The 24,865-nt window shown below is 36.2% G+C and overlaps 3 protein-coding genes across 13 annotated transcripts in view; 2 read left to right on the top strand and 1 right to left on the bottom strand.

Moving 5' to 3' along the window:
• The window catches only part of LOC107609705 (crossover junction endonuclease MUS81), a 26,573-nt gene extending 3,502 nt beyond the window's left edge, over window positions 1-23,071 (bottom strand). For 2 of the 4 annotated variants that reach the window (XM_016311722.2, XM_021105892.1), the window contains exons 1-11: window positions 23,061-23,071; window positions 8,245-8,521; window positions 7,899-7,987; window positions 7,701-7,779; window positions 7,513-7,599; window positions 7,293-7,418; window positions 6,570-6,780; window positions 5,596-5,797; window positions 5,398-5,513; window positions 824-972; window positions 600-657 (exon numbers count right to left, since the gene is read on the bottom strand). In XM_016311722.2, coding sequence (XP_016167208.1) covers window positions 600-657; window positions 824-972; window positions 5,398-5,513; window positions 5,596-5,797; window positions 6,570-6,780; window positions 7,293-7,418; window positions 7,513-7,599; window positions 7,701-7,779; window positions 7,899-7,987; window positions 8,245-8,438 — 1,311 coding nt within the window. In that variant the 5' untranslated portion in view covers window positions 8,439-8,521; window positions 23,061-23,071. Of the gene's footprint in view, window positions 1-599; window positions 658-823; window positions 973-5,397; window positions 5,514-5,595; window positions 5,798-6,569; window positions 6,781-7,292; window positions 7,419-7,512; window positions 7,600-7,700; window positions 7,780-7,884; window positions 7,988-8,244; window positions 8,522-23,060 lie in introns of those variants that run through there. The other 2 variants (XM_021105893.1, XM_021105894.1) reach the window with 2 other exon arrangements.
• Window positions 10,229-17,445, top strand: LOC107609899 (replication protein A 70 kDa DNA-binding subunit C-like). Of its 8 annotated transcripts, XM_021105898.1 has the most exons (13): window positions 10,741-11,598; window positions 11,775-12,009; window positions 13,091-13,159; window positions 14,743-15,010; window positions 15,097-15,193; window positions 15,292-15,413; window positions 15,512-15,596; window positions 15,692-15,824; window positions 15,959-16,113; window positions 16,233-16,362; window positions 16,459-16,659; window positions 16,794-17,099; window positions 17,206-17,445. In XM_021105898.1, the coding sequence occupies exons 3-13, from the start codon at window positions 13,118-13,120 to the stop codon at window positions 17,308-17,310; spliced, it is 1,644 nt and encodes a 547-aa protein (XP_020961557.1). In that variant the 5' UTR covers window positions 10,741-11,598; window positions 11,775-12,009; window positions 13,091-13,117; the 3' UTR covers window positions 17,311-17,445. The 8 variants fall into 8 exon arrangements, with proteins under 8 accessions (XP_020961558.1, XP_020961554.1, XP_020961560.1 ...); XM_021105899.1 differs by lacking the exons at window positions 10,741-11,598; window positions 11,775-12,009 and adding an exon at window positions 10,229-10,504; XM_021105895.1 differs by lacking the exons at window positions 10,741-11,598; window positions 11,775-12,009 and adding an exon at window positions 10,229-10,710.
• On the top strand, window positions 21,412-24,865 carry LOC110265070. The gene is made up of 8 exons (XM_021107823.1): window positions 21,412-21,775; window positions 21,871-22,397; window positions 22,506-23,126; window positions 23,249-23,496; window positions 23,589-23,873; window positions 23,963-23,987; window positions 24,041-24,352; window positions 24,386-24,865. Exons 1-8 carry the CDS (start codon window positions 21,412-21,414, stop codon window positions 24,863-24,865), a joined length of 2,862 nt encoding a protein of 953 aa, XP_020963482.1.

The following is a 24,865-nucleotide window of genomic DNA, read 5'->3' as shown; positions in this document are numbered from 1 at the left end:
ATAAACACTAATTGTAAGCTTCAACAGCAAAGGCCTCTCATTGTTTATCCCTAATATGTGTATTACATGCACCTTACTAACTTAGATTCTGAAATGAAGTCTCATCATTTAGATCCCTTTGGATAAAACTTATGGTATCATTGGAGAATCATGGATTTGGCCTATGGATTTGTTTCAATTTTTGCTTAAAAAGTTCAAAGGTCTTGGATTGTGGAAAGAAGCAAAGATCCTATGGAAACTAGGATTTTCAACTCCTTTCCAACTATTGATTTTAGGGCAAATCACACTAACCTCCCATGACGTTTATCTTAACTACACTCCACCCGTCTGTAGAACAAAATTGCCCGTCTCTTTTTCTCCCAACCGTACCAAACCAACCCTCTTCTCTCCCCACCACCCTACAATCTCCTTTACAACTAGTGCAACACAAAAATACTTCATGATGAAGCTTCTATAGTGGCAAGACTCTGGTATCTTATGCACCAGCACTACAGCACAATAAAATGACACAATTAAAATTGCAAACTTAAAAATTAAAACAATATACCAATTTTTCCCTCAGAAGCAATATGAACTACAGGTAAAGACATCAAACTCACCTCTATTTGGATTTTGAATTGGATCCGAATTTCCTCAATAATTTTCCTAGATCGAGATCTAAAAAGTACAATGTTATTCATTTGAAGTCATTAGCAACAAGAAAGTACAAGAGTGCCACAAATATGATAATTATAGTTACGTGACAATGTCTAAAGAGAATACTAAATCAGGTATATAATATAGTATCCTGATTGGAAAGGGTAACTTTACATATGTTACTAACCCTTGAGTGGCAAATTGCTCCCGATCATCCAATATTAAAATGACTTGATATACCTCCTCAAACTTCTCACCAAAGCTCAAGGGTGGAACACTTAAACTGGTCATCTTTGATGACAGCTCATCCTTCCTTGGCATTTGCACAGAATCAACCTAACGTTTTCATCAAAACAAATACCAATTCTTAGACACATTTTGAAGACAGCAAAAATCATAGCAAACTACAATATCTAGAACAACTATTAAGCAATATCTCACAAAGTGGGTTCAGCTACAGACCCAAATAATGTCAGAGTCATCTTTTTTGTTTGCCACCCAAAAAAAAAAATTAACATCTAATTATCTAAATCTCTTTAGTAATTTCACCTATGTCCATCACTTTAGCTGTATACATCAACATAATAAACTGCACATGCCATACACATTAGCTATATAGCCTATAGGTATAAAACAATAAAATTATCAGTGTAAAGCATACCTTCTTTTCATTGAGAATCTTATCATTTTTTATTTTCTTTTATTTTATTTACAGCATTCAAAATTCAAAATGCCGATAACAAGGAGCTCACATGATCATAGCTTAGAAAAGACCATTTTCATCGATCAGGGCTAGGAGTTCATGAGGTTAACACAAGGCTGTTAGGTCTGTTTTTCACAACGATGAGCATGTCAAATGTCATTCAAAGCATAAAACTAGAAAATGAAAGCATAAAAATGTTATAAATTTTTAACTGAGTGAGGAGAAAAGATTCAACATTGGCAAGACTGAGAAACTTGAAGAACAGTTTAAGACTGGTGGTACGATGTACAAAAGCCAATAGGTGTTTGCAGCTGCATACTGACGTTCCTAGACTTTGTAAGCCTCTGGGAATTTTTATTTAATAAAAATATAGAAAACCTCAAATTCCATAAACAAGGAAAGCCTTCTTCCATGTTATCAAGTTCTGCAAACAGCACATATAGGTTTATTTATTACTTTACTTTATCAATTTTAACAACTATATTGGATGTAATGGAGGAGTCAAGGAGAATGTTAAATCCTAGAATAAAATTATATTTGACCCACCTTATTGCTATATCAGCAAACTCCGCCTATGTTACACTTGCGGTACATAGCCGGTCCCAAACTCGGATAAAGAAGGAGGGTTGTGTTAGGTCTTCGGCAACCAACATAAAAATATAGCCGAACCCCCATGACATGAATCAAAGACATTATTGCGCTAAAGCTAGGTCGTTGCACGGAAGCAACGCGCCGTATGGCTCGAGTATAGTGTCAAAGCAAGAGCCGCTGCATCGGTGCCCGGATGTAGTGTTAAATGAGCAAGGATTCTCGCGTTTTCGTGAACGGACGAGGGTAAATAAGCTAGTTCACAAAGTAAAAGGTAAAGGTCAAAGCGACAGAAGGTTGAGATTTAGGACATGGAACATAGTCACTCTAACAGGAAAGTCCATGGAGGTGGTGGACACCATGACAAAGAGGAAGATTAACATTATGTGCCTACAAGAAACGAAATGGGTTGGTGCAAAAGCTAGGGAGTTGGATACTTCTAGTTTCAAACTTTGGTATACAGGAAATGTGAAGAATAGGAATGGGGTTGGAATAATTGTGGATAAGCAGTGGAAGAAGGACGTAGTGGATGTCAAGAGGGTGGGAGATCGGATCATCTCTATCAAACTTGTGGTGGAGGGAGGTGCTTTCCATGTGATTAGCGCCTATACACCGCAAGTGGATTCGGACGAACAACACAAGATAAAGTTTTGGAAGGATCTAGAGAGTTTGGTTCAAGGCATACCTTTGGGAGATAAGATTTGCTTAGGAGGAAATTTAAATGGCCATATTGGGAGAGAAGTGACTGGATATGGGAGTATTCATGGAGGCCATGGTTTCGGAGTGATCAATGACGAGGGTAAAACTATTTTAGACTTTTCCTCAACCTTTGATCTTCTCATCGCAAATACATGTTTTAAAAAGAGAGAAGAACATCTTATAACCTATAAGAGTGGCATGACAAGCTCTCAAATCGACTTCTTGTTGAGGAGTCGACCGGAAATTTTGCATTAACTGTAAAATTATCCCGGGAGAGAGTTTGACAACACAACATAGGGTGCTCGTTATGGATTTTCACGTTGAGAAAAAATTGAGGAAAAGACATCATACGAAGAACCTAAGGACGAGGTGGTGGCGGATGAAAGGTGAGGAACAAAGAAACTTCCTAAGACGGGTAGGAGAAGAGGCAAAGTGGGATGGAAATGGAAGCGCAGAAGAGATGTGGAGGGAGATGGCAGAAGTTATTAGAAGAACAGCAAAAAAAAGTTTTGGTGAATCTAAAGGAATAGGACCAAGAGACAAGGAATCCTGGTGGTGGAATGCGAGTATACAAGAAAAGATAAAGATAAAAAGGGAATGCTTTAAAGAGTGGTCTTTATGCCGCAATGCAAATAATTGGAAAAAATATAAGGCGGCTAAGAAAGAGACAAAAGTGACTGTAAGTGAAGCAAGAACAAGAGCATATGAGGGTCTCTACCAATCTTTGGGCACGAAAGAAGGAGAAAAAGGTATATATAGAATCGCAAAGAGCCGGGAAAGAAGAACGAGAGATTTGGATCAGGTTAAGTGCATAAAGGATAAGGATGGAGAGGTATTGGCTCAAGAGGAGAAGATTAATGAAAGATGAAAGAGCTACTTCTACGAGTTATTTAATGAGGAACAGAAGACTCTTCCGAGCCTTGGTCGATTATGCACAAGGGAAGAAGATCAAAACTTTGACTACTATCGAAGGATTCGAGACTTCGAGGTAAAAGAAGCTCTAAAGCAGATGAAAAATGGCAGGGCAGTAGGACCTGATAATATTCCGATTGAGGTTTGGAAGGGTCTTGGAGAAAAAGGCATGAATTGGTTAACCATGCTTTTTAATGAGATTTTAAGGTCAAAGAAGATACTGATGAGTGGAGAAAGAGCACCTTGATACCTATCTACAAGAATAAGGGGAATATACAAAGTTGCGGAAACTATAGAGGGATTAAACTTATGAGTCATACTATGAAGTTATGGGAAAGGGTGATAGAACGGAGGTTGAGAAAAGAGACACAAGTAACAGAGAACCAATTTAGATTTATGCCAGACAGATCTACCACTGAAGCGATATACATATTAAGAAGGATGATGGAGAGGTATCATAGTAATAAAAGGGATCTACATATGGTGTTTATTGATTTGGAAAAAGCGTATGATAAAGTGTCAAAGGAGGTCTTATGGAAGATTTTAGAAAAGAGGAGAGTAAGGATCGCATATATTCGGACAATTAAAGACATGTATGATGGGGCCACAACTAGTGTGAAAACTCAAGGTGGTGTGACAGAGGAATTTCCTATTGGTATAGGATTACACCAGGGATCATCCTTAAATCCATACCTTTTCACATTAGTCTTGGAAGTACTCACAGAGCACATCCAAGAGCCTGTGTCATGGTGCATGTTTTTTGCCGATGATATCGTCCTTATGGGAGAATCAAGGAAAGACCTAAATAAGAAGTTGGAGTTATGGAGAGAAGCTCTAGAAGTGTATGGTCTACGCATAAGACGTAGCAAGACGGAATATATGGAATGTAAGTTCAGTTTGAGAAGGGAAAACCCCAATATAGAGGTGAAGATTGGAGAAAACATCCTACGAAAAGTTAAAAGTTTTAAATATCTTGAGTGCATCATACAGGATAATGGAAAGATTGAATAGGATGTAAATCATAGGATCCAAACAGGTTGATCAAAATGGTGGAGTGCATCTGGTTTTATATGCGACAAAAAAGTGCCTTTAAAACTTAAAGGTAAATTCTATCGCAGCGCTATAAGACCGGCTATGCTGTATGGTACGAAGTGTTGGGCGGCTAAAGTGGAGCACGAACATAAGTTGAGTGTGGCAGAGATGAAGATGTTGAGATGGATGAGTGGTCATACGCGATTGGATAAAATAAGGAATGAAGATATAAGCGAGAGAGTTGGAGTAGCACTCATTGTGGAAAAAATGGTTGAATCACATCTCAGGTGGTTTCGACATGTGAGAAGAAGACCAATAGAACATCCAGTTAGGAGGGTGGATGAGATGGAAGATAAACAAAGGGCGAAAGGCAGAGGAAGACCTAGAAGACCATCCATGAAGTAGTCCAACGAGATCTACATGTAAACGGTCTCTCTGTAGACATGATACATGACAGAGCACAATAGCATTGTTTGATTCATGTAGCCGACCCCACTTAGTGGAACAAGGCTTTGTTGTTGTTGTTATATTGCTATATCAGCAATTTCGTAGCACCTCTTTTAAACAGATGAGTGATGACTAAATGTACCCAAAAATAAAAGTGTAATGCTGTTTTAAGTTAAATGAATATTACATGATGCTTAGATAATATATTGTACCACTCATGCAATCGAAACAATGTCTGTACTTATGATCATCTCCCTTTCCATGAGTGATATTCTTGGCATAGTATCGCAATCTCATTAAGGATTTATGCTCATTAAAAATTATGCAGAATGTCAAAAGAATTAAACGATAAAAATTTTGGCAAATGGAACAAACCGTACAGCTGATGGGCAAGCTCTCAAGAGGAAAGATGGAATATCAGAAGAGAAATTTGGCACATGGTCATTGCAGGCTGAACTCGCAGTTCTGCTCTTGTTTCCAATGAGGTCTTTGGAACCTGACCATCAATGACAGCATGCTGAGATACGAATTTCATCAGTGATTTGTGCCATTACTAAATGCCAGGGACAAAGAAATACCAGATAGAACAGTATTAGCACTAGTATCATGGCAATCATTTATAGCTGTCAAAGACTTTGGATGTGAACCATAGATTTGCTCCTCTCGTAGATGACACAAAACAGCCGGCCACAAAGATGAGACATCTTCATTTGGATGGCTTCTGGAAACTTCAGCAAAAGAACTAACAATTTGTTCCTTTGAGAAACCCATGCCTGTGAACTATAAAAGAAGATTCCATAAATAATCAGGGAAATACTACATGTCGAATTATCAGGTGAAAGAGGAACAAACTGCAAGTGACACAGCAAATGAATTAAATCATGCAAACTTTGTGCTTGAACTTCATGGAAAATATGGAATTAGATGCGGGACGTATCTGAGGGGAGTAGGAGCATGAAACTAATATGGAATTAGATCTTCAAAAGTGAAGAGAGTTGTAAAGATATAAAGAGAACAGATAACTATTGAATAAGTAACTTCCATTAGAAGTGGGTTTAACCAAATGACCCAATGGTGGCTGTTCTGTGACTTTATAAGTTTACAACCCTCTTTATTTTAGGAATTTAGATCTTCTAAATTTTGAATTTTCACTTGAGAAGGTAAAGTGTGATCTCTACCCCTTAAATAGTTTCTCTCTGATATTTTCTTTTGGTCCCACTTATAAATGGTGAGAGATTACACTTTACCTTCTAAAGTGAAATTTAAAATTTAAAGAGTCCAAATCCTTACTTTAGAGGATCCAAAAATTATAATGTTATTTTGGCTTACGTCTTGCAATGAAAAAGCTAGTTGTAGCTACAACCAAATGATCCAATTGCAGTTTCGATAAATTCATACAAGACGACATGAACAACAAACCATTTTGTGTAACACGAAAATCAGATGCAAGCGTCATTTCAACACTTTCCACAGAAAGAAGAAAAAACGAACAAATATATGAATAAAAAGCAACAAAAGAAGCAAAAAGAATTCAAAATAGGAGGAAAAATACCTTCAAAAGAGATTCAAGAGAAACATCCATTGGCTTCTTTTGTTGTGTCAATGGTGACATAACTTCTGATTCCAAATCATCACCATTGACTTCCCTATCTGACATATTAGATGGAGTATCAACAGAAACAGACTTTCCTTGACATTCTGCCATTCCAGACCTTGAAAGACAATCACATGCTGCTGCCTTACCTTCTTCAGTTAGCATGTATCTGAAAACAAAACATAATCATCTTCACAAATATGCAGAATTTGAAGACCACCACCCTAGTCATGTAAAATGAATAAAAAGGAAACATTTTGAAATTTGCTGGTCTTGAATAAAAAAGGATAAAATTAAATTAAAAATAAAACTGTCTCTCTTAAACTATAAACTATATGGTATATGTATCTTAGCTCTGATAAGCAAAGCATGCTTAAACAAATTACAGCCACATTGGTCAAGGGTAATGTATTACCAAAATAAATGCCTAAAAATATTTCTAAGCATAACATATGCCATGGCCAATTGTTTAAGAAATAGAAGTAGATGAAGGGACAAACATGCTCAACGCCACAAAATCTAACTTTATAAAGCAATTAACTACACATTCAAAATAATGAGGCTCCCTTAACCAGTTGATTTCAATATGTTAAATATGACATAAAATATTTAGGAAAAAGGTTTACGTCGAAAACTAATATCTCCTAGTCAAAGACAAGATGCACAATAGAAAAAACATACTTTGCTGGACAACTTGATTTTACAACTAATCCCTTATCTATCAAAGTCTTCATACAGCTCCATCCACTATACCAATCCCGAGGAGAACTTCCAAATCGTCCAGGTTTTCCCTTCCCTTTTTCTGGCCTGAACATTCAATATGTCAGTCAAAAGTTACATAGATTTTAGTACACTAAGACATTAGTCTAATTGGACAGAGAAGAATCCATATTGAACATACGCAATTGGCACTCGAGATAGCCCACTAGCTTCAGCAGCATCAATAAGTTCTTGTTTTCGCATAAATTCTTCCCCACTTACAGTCCTCCTATTAAAACAAGAATAAAACTTCAAAATAAGACAAATTATACCATGATGTTAAATGTGGTTAAGGTTTCAAAAATGCATCAGTAATTGAAGCACATATACCTGTAAAGGGTTATCAACAGAGCATATGCCACAGAGTTCCTCTGAGGCACATAGCACTTCATTCCTCTATTTTTCTTTCCTATAAAGTTGAATAAAAAAGGAAAAGATGAAGAATAGAACAACGGACCGAAATATGTAGAGCCTACTCAAGGTAACAGAAAATAAGAAAACTGCATAGCACCACCTATCCACACGCACCCTTTCTCTTCAAGTCTTCTGATTCAGAACCTCCTGCACCAGTCCCAAAAAAACCCTGCATGAGCTTCAAGATCATTTTCCCCACACCCCTGTTACACAATCACAAAAGCACAAGGAACCCCATGAGATTTGTACATTATAAAAGGCAACATTATATCAATCTACAAACACATCAATGAGAGAAAGAGACAGACGAATAAACTAAGCACTTTTAACACAGACCAAACCCCGCTAGAAATATAATCATCCATGTTGCTTTTTTCCCTATCAGATTAAACTTTTCGGAGAAGTGGAAAAGAAAAATAAAGCGCGGCATAGAGAAGGATTGGGATTTTAGAATACGTACTTGACCTGAGAGAAATCTTTGATGGTTCGAATTGGGATTTTTGAGTTACAGACGTTAAAGTGAGCCTTAGAGAGGGCCATCTCTATGTTATCCGAAATCCCTTTCGGCTGCTCCGCCATTTCCTTCCACTTGTTCGCCATGTATGACGCCAGTTCTTGGTTCTCCGCGCAGCGAACCCCGGTCGGGTTTTTCATTCTTGTGAAGTTCTTAAAATGCGGCTAGGTTGGAACGGGTTTGCACAGAGGAGAACAGTGCACAAAAGCAGCAAGGAGAGAGGCTAATCCGGTCCTGTACTTTTTTTTATGGATATCGCGATTCTTGTCGAAAAGAAGAGACAAGTCGGTTAATGTCCTATATTTTCGTGAGACGCCGCGGTCTTTCTGTCATCTTTTTTGATTAAAATAGACGAAAATTGCCTGTGTTAGTTAATGTTGTTGATGTGGAGGTTAATACTCTGTTAAGTTTTACGTTGGCCATTAGAGAATGAATAGGGGTCGATCTGTCCCACTTTAAAAACCTAAAACTACGTCGTTTTTGGGTTTCACTCCACGTTGCCCATTAGGGAATGGACAGGAGTCGATCTGTCCCGCTTTAGAAACCAACAGGGACGGAGCCACATAAAAGGTAAGGGGGCAATGGCCTCCCCCAACCATCAATTTTTCTCTATAAATTATACATAAAATTTAATTTAGCTCCTATTAAATATTTTATTTTATTTTATTTTAAATATAAAATTATTTTTTTGGCCCCTCCCTCACATTAAAGTTAGCTCCGCTTCTGGAAACCAAAAACTACATTGTTTTCAGTCTTCACCGAAACAAAATGATTTGAAAGTGATTCCACGCAATTATAACTCCACCAAAAAATGCTAACAAATTAAACCTATACATAATACATCTACTTTCATTCATTTTCAATCTACACTTATCTAACTAGTCTTCCAAACCAATTAATCTTTCCTCCAACTCATTAACTTTGTTATCCACCACATAACCATGGCCTTCCAATCGATTCTGCTGCTGCTTTGATGCCCCAACGGAGACAGCCTTGTTAGCATCCTCACCACATGAAAAAACATAATCATCTAATCATGCAAAGAAGTTGCAATGCCATTTTTCAGTCTACGAAAATATTTAACATCGTTAGCATATATGGAATAGAAATTGAAAACAAAAAATTCGCTAAAGTGAATACAACCTCCTTGAAGTATGGGCAGCGAAAGAATAATCTGTCTGGATTCTTCACTGTCCCTGACATGAACAAATTTGCATGAGAACCACAATAACAAATTGGGACAACCCATTTCTTCTTCTTCGGAGTTCTAACACTCCCACTAGAATTCAAGCTCCAGCCTAAATTGTCTCTATTTCGTCGGTTTGATGATGAACAACGCTCTCCATTATCAATCATGGTCTCCTAGGGTTTGTATTTGGGTTGGGAGAAGAGTGAGAGATTAGCTGCGTGGAATCACTTTCAAACCATTCTGTTTTAGTGAAGACCAAAAACGATGTAGTTTTTGGTTTCTAAAGGGGGACAAATCGATCCATGTCCATTCCCTAATAGCCAATGTGGAGTGAAACCCAAAAATGACGTAATTTTAGGTTTCTAAAGCGGGACAAATCGATCCCTATCCATTCTCTAATGGCCAACGTGGAACTTAACAGAGTGTTAACCTCCACATCAGCAACGTTAACTAACACGTAGGCAATTTCCGTTTGTTTTGATTAGGGAAGATGATGGAAGGACCGCGACGTGTCACGGAAGTATGGAACAAGGACCGATTTGTCCCTTTTTTTTGGACAAAAGTCGTGATGTCCATCGAGAAAAAAAACAAAGACCAGATTGGGTGTTCACTCTTTTTTTTTCATATGTCTAGAAAATTTTTTTAAATAAAAATAAGAGTTAGTACAATTTCAATGTTAAAACTTTAAAAGGTGAGACTAGTTTCATTTCATTTATTAATTCTAATATAAATTTTAATTCTAAATCTTATAAGTATCAAATATCATTAAACACTAGATACGCGTGGTTTCGTTTTCGAGCTGGAGAGCTCCCCGCAACCCACGCCGGTTCCAGTCCGAGGTGGAGGCTCTCCTCCACAGTGGCACTTCCTCTACCTGGCCCCTTTCTTTGGGGGGTGCATGTGCTCCTCTGACAGCAGTCGTCAGCCATCGCTTTCAGCTTTTCTCTCACGCAACCTCCAATCCTTTTCACCGAATCACTGAGGCAACCTTCCTTCTTGATGGATCTGTTTGAATAGGTAATGATTTCTTTCGACCCTAGGAGCTTTGCTTTCTCTCCAAGTTTCGTTTCATCTTCCGTACGAAACTGTGTCTACGAGCCGTGTTCTCCTGGGAGTTTGTTCGTCGCCGTTCATCCGATTTATTGATTTCCCAATTTTCCACTCAGATTCAAGATCTCAGATCCTTGTGATGAATTTTGGCATCTGTTCCATGATTGAACCAGGTTTTATTGTCTATGGTTTCTGAAATCCTTAATTGAGCAAATTCTGATGTTTTTTTGTTTCTGTTCTATGGTTAAGCGACATTTTATTCTCTAGGGTTTGTAAAATTCCTAATCTTTCAAATTTTGTTCCACGATTGACACAGGTTTTATTGCCTATGCTTTTTGAAATCCCTAATTTTGCAAATTCTGATGATTTTTGGTATCTGTTATATGGTTAAGGGACATTTTATTCTCTAGGGTTTGTGAAATTCCGAATGTTGCAATTTGTGATTGTTTTGGGTATCTGTTCGATGTTTAACGCACATGTTATGTGTAGGATTTGTGAAATTTCTAATTTGCAAATTGTGTTTCTGATTTCTTTTTTTTTTTGTGGGTTCATGTTCTTGGTTACATTTTTTGGGATTTGCTGTTAAGTTTCATTTTGAACTCATTATCAAATGTGCTTTTGTTACTTGTTCACTTCTTTGTAGCATGTGTGTTGTGTTTTTCATTAATATATTTTTTATTTTTTAATTTTTGTACATTCAATCTCATCCATTTCTTGAATGTTGATGTCATTGATAGATTTTTACTCATGTTTGTATATACTTTTTTTTTCCACCCATCTCTTGTTTTCAATGTATCCTTACCTAACATATTTGCCAACTATTATAGTCATGAGTAGAATCATTGTTTGGGGTACTTGATTACTGCCTTCCCTATGGTCTTATGGCGTGTAGATGCACTGTAGTTGGTATGGTCTCATATCTCAATTTCTGGTCCCTATTTCTTGATTTATTGAAAGTTTCACTTGTTTTCCCTGTTTTTGTCTTGGTTCATGTTTTGCTCCTATGATTGGTTGTCTCTATGCCATTGAATGGAGATCAGAATGTGGGAATGCCTATCAAGGTATGGGCTTTCTATTTAACCCATTTGGTGACTATTGATGTGATTGATATGAATTGATTCATAGCATCTTCCTCATTGAATGAAAGATTATTTTTCTCAACTCAATTGCATTGTCAGTTTTTTTTATTATTTATGTAAAAATTCTGTTGATTGTGTTAAATTTGTTTATATTTTAGCTGTTGGATGGACATACACCTCCTTGGCCCCAAGTTAAGAGGTTCATTCAGAAAAGAATGCCCTTTTGCCAGTAAAATGGCTTCATGGTGTTCTTTTTCTAACTAGCACATGTGTTTAGCCAAAGAAAAAAGTATCCAGCAGTTGGTCTTCCCATGAAACTGTGTTCTCCACACCTAATAAGGTTGTGCTATATATTTTTTATTGGAAACTGGAAATTTTGGAATCATTATCAAGGTATGAGGTTTCAGTCTGATCATTTTCATGAATGTTGATGTGATTGACTGATTTTTATTCATGTTTGTGTATGCTTTTGTTCCGTTTTATCTGCTGCTTTGAATGTATCCCTACCTAACACATTTACCAACTCTGATTGCCATCGCTAGAATCATTGTTTGGGGTAGTTGGTGACTGCCTTCCATGTGCTCTAGTGATTACCAACTCTCAATTTTTGGTCCCTATTTTTAGATTTCTCCAAAGGTTCAGTTATTTTTCCTGTTTTTGTGTTGGTTCAGCTTTTGCTACTATGATTAGTTATCTATGTGCTATTGAATGTTGATGAGAATGTGGGAATGGCTATCAAGGTATGGGCTTTCTGTCTAACCTATTTGGTGAGTGGTGATGTGATTGATTTGAATTGGTTCATAGCTTCTTCCTCATTAAATGAGAGATTTGGTTATTCAATTCTTTTGTGGGTTTATCTTCTTGGTTACAATTATTGGGAGTTGGTGTTAACTTTTAGTTTGAACTCATTATCAGATCTCCATTTTGTTACCTGTTATATTGTTTGTTGCATGTGTTTTGTTTTTTTCATGAATATCTTTTTAAATTTTTTAGTTTCTGTATGTTCAAGAAATCCCTTGAGTTTTTAAACTGTTTTCTGTATATAGAAACATGTCCCGTTATCTATGTTTGATGTAGTATTCGCATGAAAATGTGGTATGGATACATAATAAGGTTGTGTTGTATATTCTTCATTTGATAATTCGAAATTTGGGAATCATTATCAACGTATGAGGTTTCAATCTCATCCCTTGCATGAATGTTTATGTCATTGAGAGATTTTTACTCATGTTTGTCTATACTTTTTTTTCCCACTCATCTAATGTTTTGAATGTATCCTTATCTAACCAATTTATACCAATTCTCATTGTCATGAGTAGAATCATTGTTTGGGGTATATGATTACTGCCTTCCCTATGGTCTTATGACGTGTAGGTTTACTGTAGTAGTTGTGGTCTCATATCTCAATTTCTGATCCCTATTTCTTGATTTCTTGAAAGTTTGACTTTTTTTTACTGTTTTTGTGTTGGTTCAGGTTTTGCTCCTATGATTAGTTGTCTCTATGCCATTGAATGGAGATGATAATGTGGGAATGCCTATCAAGGTATGGGTTTTCTATCTAACCTATTTGGTGAGTGGTGATGTGATTGATATGAACTGATTAATAGCTTTTTCCTGATTGAATGAAAGATTTGGTTATTCAATTCAATTTCATTGTCTATTTTTTTAATTATTTATTTATGTAAAAATTGTTTTGTATTTCACCCCTTGAAAAGACATGGGATTTTTGTGCTGAATTTGAGATGTAATTCACAAAGGAAGTGGCTTTGTTAGAGTAAGATGGTATCACTCCACTATTTGTGTTACTAGGACTGCCCCAAAGTTTAACTAATTTTCACAATTTTTTTCATGCCTATTTTCTATTGATAATTAGAGAAAAAAATTATGGCATACTCTACTATTTGTGTTTCTGGTTGCATGTGGGTTGTCTCGATGATTATGAAAGAATGGGTTTCGTACCTAATCTATTCTATTAGTGGTGATGTGAATCACAAAAATTGATGTGTAGCCTGTTGTTTATTTATTTCTTTTTGAAGTTCAACTGAATTGGATTACATTTTCTGTTGATTGTGTTAAATGTGTTTCATATCTCAGCTGTTGGATGGACATACACCTCCTTGTCCTTAAGTTAAGAGGTTCATTGAGAAAAGAATGCGCTTGTGCAAGTAGAATGGGTTCATGTTATTGTTTGTCTAACTACCACATGTCGTTAGCCAAAAAAAAAAAGTATCCAGCACTAGTATGAGGTTTCATTATCATCCATTTCATGAATGTTGATGTGATTGACAGATTTTTATTCATGTTTGTTTATACTTTTGTTCCCATTTAGCTGCTTTTTCCAATGTATCCCTACCTAAGACATTTACCAACTCTAATTGCCATCACTAGAATCATTGTTGAGGGTAGTTGGTGACTGCCTATTTTATTATTTCTTGAAAGTATCACTTCTTTTTCCTGTTTTTGTGTTGTTTCATCTTTTGCTGCTATGATTAGTTGTCTATGTTCCATTAAATGGGGATGAGAATGTGGGAATGCCTATCATGGTATGGGCTTTCTATCTAACCTATTTGGTTAGTGGTGATGTGATTGATATCAATTGATTCATTTCTTCTTCCTCATTAAATGAAAAATTTGGTTATTCAACTCCACTACCCTCCATTTCCCTCCTCAATTTGATTTGAATTCAAAAAGGTGAGATTGTGTCCTGGATTTTTTCTATAAAAGGATGGTTGGTGAAGCACATTCAATGCACAAACATTCTGATGTGTTGTATTTGCTCCTAAGCTATATTTATTTCAGAATTTTACTGTTTACATTTTGATCTATTTCATCAAGTCTCTTTATCTCCTTTCTTTTTACTGTAATGCCTCCACCATTTGATATGATTTCTAAGATGCATCCTCCTAGAGAGGCTTGGAGGCTGAAAGTTAGGGTTTTAAGGCTTTGGGTTGTACCCTCTTTTGGTAACCATGAGGTTCCTAACTCAATGGAGATGATTCTCCTTGATGAGCATGTTAGCCCTTATTAGCTTCTCTTTTAAATATGGTCTTACTTGCTGTTTTTTAAGTTTTCAAATTTAAATTATGTGTTTCATTAATCTGATTTGTTCTTTTGTTCCATTTCTAGTGTGGAAAAATTCAAGCTACAGTCAAGAAACCACTCCTTAATAGGTTTAGGGATCATATAGTTGAAGGACAAGTTTATAGAATGGCATATTTTGCTGTTGTGTCAAATCATGGTAGTTATAGAGCAACTTCTCATGAATTCAAATTGGTTTTCCTTCACCGAACCACTGTTGTAGCTGTTGATGAAGATGTTATCCCTAAGACTTGTTTCAACATGTTTCCTTTTTCTGAGCTGCTGAACATGACCCAAGATTATGACTTTTTAGTTGGTGTGTATATCTTCTTGCTGTTCTGTTATTGAAGTTTTTTAAACAAATCCTTTGAATAGTTAATAGGTTGTGTTTATTTGGAATAGATGTCATTGGTCTTTTAACTTCAGTCGGAGAAGAGAAAGAATATGCAAAAGAGGGGAAAATTGTGAAAATGATTGCATTGGAATTAACTTCAAAAGAGTATGTTCGTTAAGTCATTTATGGTGCTTTCTCTTTATCTTTTAATTATCTTTTTTGCTTATTTTCTGTTTGATTCTTTGTCGTCTTTTGAGTTTCAGTCTTACAGTGCGATGCGCATTGTTTGGGGATTATGTTAATCAAGTAAATCATTTCCTTGCCTCTGGGTATGGGGAGCAGCCTGTTGTAGTCATTCAACTTGCAAAAGTCAAGTTCTTTAGGGGTATGTTGTTGTTGTTTTTTTTTTCTGTACATCTCATGGCTGCTCTAGGTGTTGTCTCCAATAAAGTTTTGCTAGACTCTTTCTTTGTTTCTGTGTAGGTCAAGTAGGTCTTCAAAATGTGATGTATGCCACTCAAATGTTATTTAATCCTGACATTCCTGAAGTTGTTGAATTCAGGCAAAGGTTAGCATGCTTTATTTTGTTGATGTTTATTGTATTTTTTATTTACAAGCAATCTGGAGTAACAAGTACAACTATTTGCATTAATTTTTTTTTAGTATGATTGAGCAAGGTGTCAGTGGTACCCAGCCACTGTTTATTGCAAATGAGGGTAAAGTTCTCTCCTTGGAAGATGATTTCATGCGTTTAATTAGAAAATGCACTATTGAAGAGCTTCAAGATAACAATCAGGTTATTTTCTTTTGAGTTAGTTGTGTTTCTGTTTATTTTATACACAAGTGAGCGAAAAAGAAAATCAAACAAGGATTTCCAGATCTGTTTTTTCATTCATGTTGTTAATTAACTTTGAAATGCCCATTAGATAGGAGGGTTCTTTTATCATTTTTGGTGCAATCCAAGGTATTGTTGAGGATGGAGGTTGGTGGTATTCTGCTTGTGTGTGTGGAAAGGGTATCTATCCTCAAAATGGTGCCTATTACTGTGATTTTTGTTTGAAGCACATAACTAATGTCACTCCAAGGTCAGAATTTTTGTTGAAAATGTGTTCTCATTTTGTAGAGTAGATTGTTTATAAAAATAAGGTTTCTTGGTATTATGTATTTGAATGATTGTGTTCCCCCTTTTTTTCTCTTTCTCCAGATTTAAAATTAAAGTAACAGTTGAAGATCATACTGGGGAGGGTATTTTCCTTCTCTTTGATCGTGAGGCTTCTTATTTGCTTAAGAAATCATGTGCTGACTTGTTTACTGAGGTTCAAAGAGATGCAAGTGTATGTTGTTAGTTTTCTTTCATGTGTTGTTCACTTTATGGGATGGCATGTTCCTTATTCAAACTCTATATTTCTTATGTGTTACTTTCAAAATATCTTATATGTGGGGATACTTATCCTCCCATACTCCAAGGGCTCATTGGAAAGAAGTTGCTGCTCAAGGTTGATACCAAAGGTGTCCCACATGATACATTTTATGGGACTTTCCGAGTTAGGAGAATTTGTGATGATTCTACCATTATTGCGATGTTTGAACTTCCCAATTATGATGCTGATGATGAGTCTACTCCAAAAAAGGTTACATATACATACAAATGTTGATAGATCCTGTTAATTCATCATTAATTTCATATATTTTGTTTCTTTATTGTGCTATGGTCAATTTCTGTTATGGTCTTATGTATTTTTAAACTCTTATGGCATATGAATAGGAGCATGATTTACACAAATCTGTTCCTCGTGGAAAAGCGGATGTTGGTATTAAGAAGGAGTCTTCTAATAGTTTTATCAAAAGTGAGAAAGATGCTTGTGAGTGTTCTGGGATTTTGTGTAAATCTCCCGTTCTTATAGATTTTTTGGCTGAAAAACAGCCTGTTGTTTCCGGAGGGACTGAGTTTGTTGGCTTAATTGATGGTGAGCATGGAAAAGAAGATAAAACTCCCAGCAATGATACTGTTAGTGATGATCTTTCTGCTGAACTAGATATATTGCTTAGCTCAGCAGAAAAAGAAACTCAGGTGCTTATGTATAATATTTTTTTCCTCATTCTTATGTGTGCTGTTTCTAATTGTATTTTGCATTCTTGAGTGAGATTCATACGTTTTTTCAATTTCTTTGTCATAGGAGCTGTTGTCCGATGTTCTTGAAGCACCTTCACAAAATGGAGAAAAGCTTACCCATGAAAATCATGTTGTCACCTCCAAGAGTAAGAGGAATTTGAATCCTTAATTTGAAGAGGCTGCTGTTGATGCAGATGGGCGTGGGTTCAAGGTTGCCAAGGTTAATGGAGTTTGATTGAAGGTGTGGAATTGAGCTGCTGTGTCTAGGTGTAGGTGTCTTATATAGTTTATCTATAAGTATTTAGGAAGGCTTGTGATTCCAAATAGATGGACATGTAATCATGCTGGCTGGATGGTATTTTGATTTGACTTTTTTGGATTGTGTCCAACAAATAGGATTGTCAGATATAGGGGTTTTCCTTTTGTGATGGCTCGGGTAATGTGCCAAGTATGTCTATTCTCAACTCCTCCTTTTGTAATAGTGACTTTGCTAGGGATTGGACACATTTTCAATGTTGTACCCTCTTTAGGTTACATACTAGGATATGTAGTCAGATGTTGGAATCCTCCTTATCATAGGGGAGATAGCCATATGTATTTGTGTAGATCATTATCAGTGAAATTTTAATGAAATGCAGCAGTTCTTATTTTGTATTTGTTTATTGTTGTACAATTTTATCTTTTCATGTTGATGTCGATTAGTTATTGGTGTTCATTATAATACTTTATTTCCTTCATTTTGTCTGTTATCAAAGGTGTGCATGGTTATATGAGTTTTTTGTTGGTGTGTTTCACATCTTTTGCCCCCATTCATTCCCCTCCTCCTCCCCCTTTTTTTTTTCATTTGTTGCTTATAGGAACTTAACGATGTGCATCTCTCTTTTCAATGAATTAGGGTTACTCCTTGGCTTTCATGTTTCAACCTTTTTTTTCTGTTTAGTACGAGTAACAAAGATGTCTCATAACTCAGTTCGTGCTAGAGAGTATAGGCGAATTTGTTTGAAAAGAAAGCGAACACAAACTCATCATCGAAATGCAAGAGGTCAGTTCTGAATTGACTTTCATGATATTTTTAGTGGTTTATACTCCAATTTTTAGTGATTTGATATATATGCGACTGTTTGTAATTTTTTTGTTTTGTTTTGTAATGCTTTAGAGATCCTTGATTCCTCGATGCCTGTTCTCTCTTTGAATGATTATATGGGTAATTTTTATTGCTCTCTTTATATTTTTGTATTTAATCTTTGTGTTTCTAATAATCTATCTTTTTATTTTATATGTTTTCAATATCTCTATTTCTTCTTATGTTTTAGAAAATTTATTTGAGGTGTCCCAGAATGTTAATCAGAGTTCAAATCTTATTTTGTCAGGTATAATAATATATTTAAGTATTTTATCCCAGTTCGATTCTTTTCTGTTAAATTATATTTTAAGTTTCTTTGGTTTATATGTAATAGCAAATGTATTTAAGTCATTTATTATTGTTTTTTTATGCTGTTACACCTAAAAGGGTTATTTTAACTATTAGTAGCCCAGAGAATTTATAATTAAACATATGTTTAGACTTCTGTACTTGGTCTCTTTTTAATTTGACAACTCAATTAATATTTCTAGAATCAAACGTGATGTAAGGTAATTATAATAACCCTAAATTGTGATAAGTTGTTATTAAATTAGGTAACGTAATCGTGAAATTGTTTAGTTGTTGTTGTTTACATGGCTGAAAGTTATTGAAGTACTTAATAATTGATTCAAAGCGCACAGTTATTGAAGGTAATTAGATTAGCTACCGTAAGCCAGACCAGTTATCGTATGTAGTAAACATAATTAATGCCATTATAAAATTCTTTATTGAATCGTTTAGATCAGTAGATAGGTTTAATTTATATAGTTCTTTCAAACATACACAAGGAGTAGAGGTTATTAAATTGTTTAATTAGTGTTTATTTTTGTCTTCAACAATATGAAAAGTTTGTTGGTTATGTGATTGGAATCACGTAATTAGTTAATTAGTTAACTTTTTTAGCTAAATAATAGACCAAGGGTATTTGTTGAAAGTTTTTTAGTTTTATGTGTATTTCTCATAATTGAATTGGTTATCGAACCAGTCAGGTTACTGTGTCACTGGTCCATTGGTTCAACCGGTGAGTCGTTTGTTGAACCGATAGAACCGGTTGTACGTCAATAAAAGATATAAAATAGTCAAAAATTGAATAAAGTGACAATTAAGTCTATTCTTAACACAGCAGGTTGGTGGTATCCCTTATGGTTGCCTAGCAAGCACAAGTGGGTTCAATACCAATTGCAAGCATTTTTTAATATTCGATCCAATATTCAAATGCTACTGGACCACCCAAGAGTTGCATTTGTTGTCAACACCATAGGACTGGCCTGTTCACGGATTGGATCGAATTGGCTGGTTTTGTCCGCTTTTTGAAGAACCGGCCAGTTTTAAGCGGTTCACATCCTTCCTCGGTTCAAACCTAAACTTGACCCGGCTAGACTACCGGTTTGAATGGTTCATCGGTTTTCCGGCCGAACCGGCAGATCCGGTCTGATTCTTATAGCTATGGTTTTCTGTCATAATCAGTAGTTCTACATTAAAAACAACAATATATGCACTTGTTCTAAAATGTTAGAAAACTCTAAGGACCGATTGAGCCATTAGTGTCTAAAAAAATACAAATTGATTTTAATAGTAATTTAGATTATTTAATTTGGACAGATACAAGGTACGCTCTCTTTCTTAAATCATATATTATTGAAGAATAGTAAAATAGACTCCTTATTTATTTAGTGTTAAAACATCCGACTGTGATTATGTCATGAGATGTTATTCAGTTAGTGTAAAATAAAAATAGTGTTTTGTGATATATTCTCCTCACAACATTCAAATGAGTCAAGTATTTAGTCTATATAATATCTTTATGCTAATGGTTTATTCATGTTGTGTTGAATCTATTTCGTGTCATATAATTCAGATGAAGTTCTTTTATTGTTGTGTATATTTTTCTCGATTTTATGTCTAGCAGGTTGCCTTGATGTTGGTGACCCTAACTATGAATGTTCAATTTGTGGCGCGTGTTTCTGGTTATTAGAACGTGTTGAAAGAGATTCTACAGTTAATTGTCCTATTTTTACTGTTTGTTGCTCAAAGGAAAAAATTCAGTTACCTTATCTCCAAAAGCCCCCAGATCTGTTATATGATTTGATCAATGGACATGATAGCAAGAGTTTGTACTTCCAAAAAAATATTCGATCTTATAACAGTATGTTTGCCTTCACGTCTCTTGGCGGTAAGGTATTGGATTCAGTGAATGATGGGAGAGGTCCACCGCAGTTTATAATAAGTGGTCAAAATTATCATCGGATTGGAAGTTTGCTCCTAGATGCTGGTGAGAAGCCTAAATTTGTGCAGTTATATGTATACGACACTCAGCATGAGATAATGCATAGGCAGCGAATTTTTGGGTATGTGTGTTTGAAACTTTGTTGTTTAGCGTTTTTGTTGTATTTTCCTGATGTTTTATTGTTATCTGTATTGGAAAATAGGTTTATAGATGTGACTTCATAGTTATACTGTATTTTGTTCCTGTTATAATATGCTATTAGTTATTTTTTGCTAATAAAAGATTTTTAATATGAAAATATGTTACAATTATATTCTGTGTGGTTTTTAAATATATTTTCTGTGGTTAATATATTTTTGTTTTAGGCAAACATCTGAGATAGATAAAGAATTGATAACTGAGTTGTTGCAAATGATCGATACTCATAATGTCATAGCACAGTCTTTTCGAAGAGTTAGAGAATTCTATGAGTGTCATCCATCTGAGATTTTCTCATTGAAGTTGTATTCGCAACGGAACATTGATCGAAGAATGTACAGTGCTCCCTCTTGCGATGAAGTTGCTGCTTTGATTGTTGGAGATTTTGATTTGTCGGACCATGGTCGTGACATTATTGTTCGATCTACTGGTGGTCGGTTGCAACATATATATGAAACCCATGCTCTGTATTGGCCCTTACAGTATCCTCTGTTGTTTCCATATGGCGAGGATGGTTATCAGCTGAACATTGGTTATCAAGGTCAACAGCTTGGATATGTTCCTGGAAGGAGAACAAGAGTTTCCTTCAGGGAATTCATATGTTTTCGTCTCCAGATTAGGGAGCACGAAGATGGAATTATTCACAAGTGTAGGCGGTTGTTTCAACAATTTGTTGTTGATTGTTTCACCATGATTGAGTCCCAGAGGTTGTAGAGATTAGAATGAAGCAAAGTACAATTAGAGGAGAAGTCCTTCAAGGAATAGAGGAGGCTATGCGTCGTGGCGATGACGAGGCTTCTTCAATTGGGACACGAATCATTTTGCCTTCCTCCTTCACTGGTGGTAGACGTTATATGTTTAACCGTTGTCAGGATGCCATGGCGATTTGCAAACATTTTGGGTATCCAGATTTATTCCTCACTATTACGTGTAATCCAAATTGGCCTGAGTTTCAGCGGTTCACGGAGCGAGAGCGAATTCCGATCGCTGATCGTCCTAATATCTCTTGTCGTGTCTTTCATGCCAAGTTGAAGTGCCTCCTTAGTGATCTCAAGAAAGGTGTGTTTTTTGGTCCACTTAATGCAGGTAAGTTCTTTTCTCAGTTAGCATTTCAATTTCTGTCAGTCGTCTTCGGACATGTAGTTGTCTGGCTTCTTCAGGATGTTTTTTGTATTTTTTAGGTATGTATACTATTGAGTTCCAAAAAAGAGATCTACCGCATGCACACATGTTACTCTGGCTTAACGGGGAAAGCAACTTACAAAGTGTTGAAATTGTTGATGAATTCATCTGTGCCGAGCTACCCAATCCCCAGAAATTTCCATCTCTTTATAATGTCGTCACCAAGTACATGATCCATGGTCCCTGTGGTCCACTTAGACCGAGTTCTCCTTGCATGAAAGATGGTAAGTGCTCAAAATTTTATCCGAAAAGATTTGTTGACCAAACGAGCTTTGATGAAGATGGCTATCCAATATATAGACGTCGTAATATGGGTGTCACAGTGAAGATCAACGATGTCGATATTGACAACAGATTTGTTGTGCCCTATAATCCACTGTTGTTAATGAAATATCAATCTCACATAAATCTCGAGTTCTGTAACAAGTCAAACGTGATTAAGTATCTATTTAAGTATGTTAACAAGGGTCCGGATTGGGTGACCACAACTGCTGGAGAAAGATATGATGTTGGTGAATCTTCTCAGGTGGTTGATGAGATCAAACAGTATTACGATTGTCGTTATTTGTCACTGTCTGAATCCATGTGGAGAATTTTTGCTTACGATATTCATCAAAGATGACCGTCGGTACAGAGGTTGACTTTTCACTTGCCCAACCAGCAACATGTTGTATTCGATGATGCTGATATCACTACTCATGTTTATTTGCGTAACAAAGATTTGCTGACGATGTTTACGGGTTGGATGATGGCCAACAGGCGGTTCTCGGAAGGGCGGTCTCTAACATATGTTGAATATCCAGACAAATTTGTTTATTGTTTGAGGAGCAGGGAGTGGAAGCCAAGACAAAGGGGATTCTCAATTGGAAGATTGAGTTTTGCTCATCCCTCATCTGGTGAACTTTTCTACATGCGGATGCTTTTGAATGTGCAGAGAGGTTGTACCAGCTTTCGAAGCATAAGAACCGTTAATGGTGTTACTTATGATACATTTCAAGAGGCATGTTCCGCCATGGGATTCTTGATAGATGATAAGGAGTATGTTTCTGCTATTAAGGAAGTCACCGAGTTAGCGTCAGCTGCACAGCTAAGGAGGCTTTTTGTGATGTTGCTGTTATCTGGTTCCATGGGAAGACCTCTGTTAGTTTGGGAGCAAACTTGGACTTATTTGTCTGATGATATTCTTTACCGCAGAAGACACGAGCTGCAATATCCTTGTAAGATTTTTGTTCGTCGTGAATTTATTACAAGACAGGTAGGCACACACGCATGCACACAGTAGAGAAGTTATATTATGGTGCTAATATTTATTAATTATTGTTAAACGTAGATCTAACTATGAGTTAAGACGAGTTACAAACATTTTGTTTGTTGGAGATTGAGAGACTATTGCAGAGTAATGGAAAATCATTGAGAAATTATGCTGGCATGCCGGTTCCTAATAACTCTTTAGTCTCCCAATTTAGCAATTTGATGCTGCTGTGTGAGTTGCAGTATGATACTGTTTCTTTGTCTCGTGAGCACGATGCAAATATCTTAAAGTTAAATGAAGAACAGATGGTGGTCTACGATAAAATTATTGACTGTGTTTTGAATAAGAGGGATGGATTCTTTTTTGTGTACGGGTTTGGTGGCACTGGAAAAACTTTTTTATACAGAGTTTTGTCAGCTAGATTGCGATCTGAGAAAAAGATTGTTATAAATGTTGCTTCTATAGTGGTATTGCTTCTCTGTTGTTACCTGGTGGTAAGACGGCGCATTCTATGTTCAATATTCCTGTTGACCTGACTGAAGACACTGTTTGCCGGATTAAGAAGGACAGTCCAAAAGCTGAGGTATTTCGATTAGCCGATTTGATTATTTGGGATGAGGCACCGATGACTAACAAATTAGCATTTGAAGCGCTTGATAGGACGTTGCGTGATATAATGGTTTCAGTCTCTGATAGGAATAAAGATTTACCTTTTGGTGGGAAGCTGGTCGTTCTGGGTGGTGATTTCAGGTAGGTCTTGCCAGTTATTCCAAAAGGTTCGTGTGCTGAGATTGTCATGGCTTCCATAAATTCTTCTATCATTTGGAAATATTGCGAAGTTTTGCGATTGACAAAAAATATGAGGTTAGCAATCGGATCAGAACAATCAACTGCTCAGGAGTTAAGGTCGTTTTCAGATTGGATACTTCAAATCGGTGAAGGTCGATGTGGAACAGTGGTCAACGATAAACTTTTTTGTTGATATTCCTTCTGATCTAATCATTCCTGTCTTGGAAAATCCAGTGGAAGATATTATAAATACAATCTATCTGAATTTGGTTCAGAATTTTTGTGATCCAAGTTTTTTCCAAGATAGGGCAATACTCGCTCCGACTGTCGACAATGTTGAAGAGATAAACAATTATATAGTTGACTTGTTGCCCGGTGAGGAGAAAAATTATCTCCGTGCTGATTCGATATGTGGTAGTGATGCCTATTCTGATGTTGATGTTGATTGAATAACTGTTGAATTCTTGAATCAGATTAGGTGTTCTGGTCTACCTAATCATTTGTTGAAGTTGAAAATAGGCGTGCCTATTATTTTGTTGAGGAATATTTATCCGGCTGGGGGTTTGTGTAATGGGACTCGACTTGTTGTGCGAGATCTAGGGACAAATGTGATCGGTGCCGATATTGTTTCTGGTAGCAATGTTGGGGATAAAGTTTTTATCACTAGAATGAATATGATTCCTAGTGATACGGTTATACCGTTTAAATTCCAACATCGTCAATTTCTGGTTTCTCTGTCGTTTGCAATGACAATCAACAAAAGCCAGGATCAGACATTATCAACAGTCAGTTTGTTCTTGCGTCGTCCTGTGTTTTCTCACGGTCAGCTTTATGTAGCTCTTTCCCGAGTTAGGAATAGAAATGGTCTTAAGATTTTACTTTGTGATGAAGGATTAGTTGATGCTGCCAGGACTAAAAACGTTGTATTTAAGGAAGTTTTTGATAAGATATAA

This window comes from Arachis ipaensis, chromosome B07, assembly GCF_000816755.2.
Source record: "Arachis ipaensis cultivar K30076 chromosome B07, Araip1.1, whole genome shotgun sequence".
NCBI lineage: Eukaryota > Viridiplantae > Streptophyta > Magnoliopsida > Fabales > Fabaceae > Arachis > Arachis ipaensis.
This window is presented reverse-complemented; position numbering and strand designations above follow the sequence as displayed.

What these genes read in the sequence shown, in the direction of transcription:
- LOC107609899 (XM_021105899.1), top strand. Translation starts at nt 13,118, where the DNA reads ATGCCATTGAATGGAGATGATAATGTGGGAATGCCTATCAAG. An exon ending in AAAAGTCAAGTTCTTTAGGG is followed by an intron (nt 15,414 to 15,511) that starts GTATGTTGTTGT and finishes GTTTCTGTGTAG; the next exon opens with GTCAAGTAGGTCTTCAAAAT. An exon ending in ATGAGTCTACTCCAAAAAAG is followed by an intron (nt 16,660 to 16,793) that starts GTTACATATACA and finishes GCATATGAATAG; the next exon opens with GAGCATGATTTACACAAATC.
- LOC110265070 (XM_021107823.1), top strand. Translation starts at nt 21,412, where the DNA reads ATGAAGCAAAGTACAATTAGAGGAGAAGTCCTTCAAGGAATAGAGGAG. An exon ending in ATGTTGGTGAATCTTCTCAG is followed by an intron (nt 22,398 to 22,505) that starts GTGGTTGATGAG and finishes CCGTCGGTACAG; the next exon opens with AGGTTGACTTTTCACTTGCC. An exon ending in GGATTCTTTTTTGTGTACGG is followed by an intron (nt 23,497 to 23,588) that starts GTTTGGTGGCAC and finishes TTGCTTCTATAG; the next exon opens with TGGTATTGCTTCTCTGTTGT.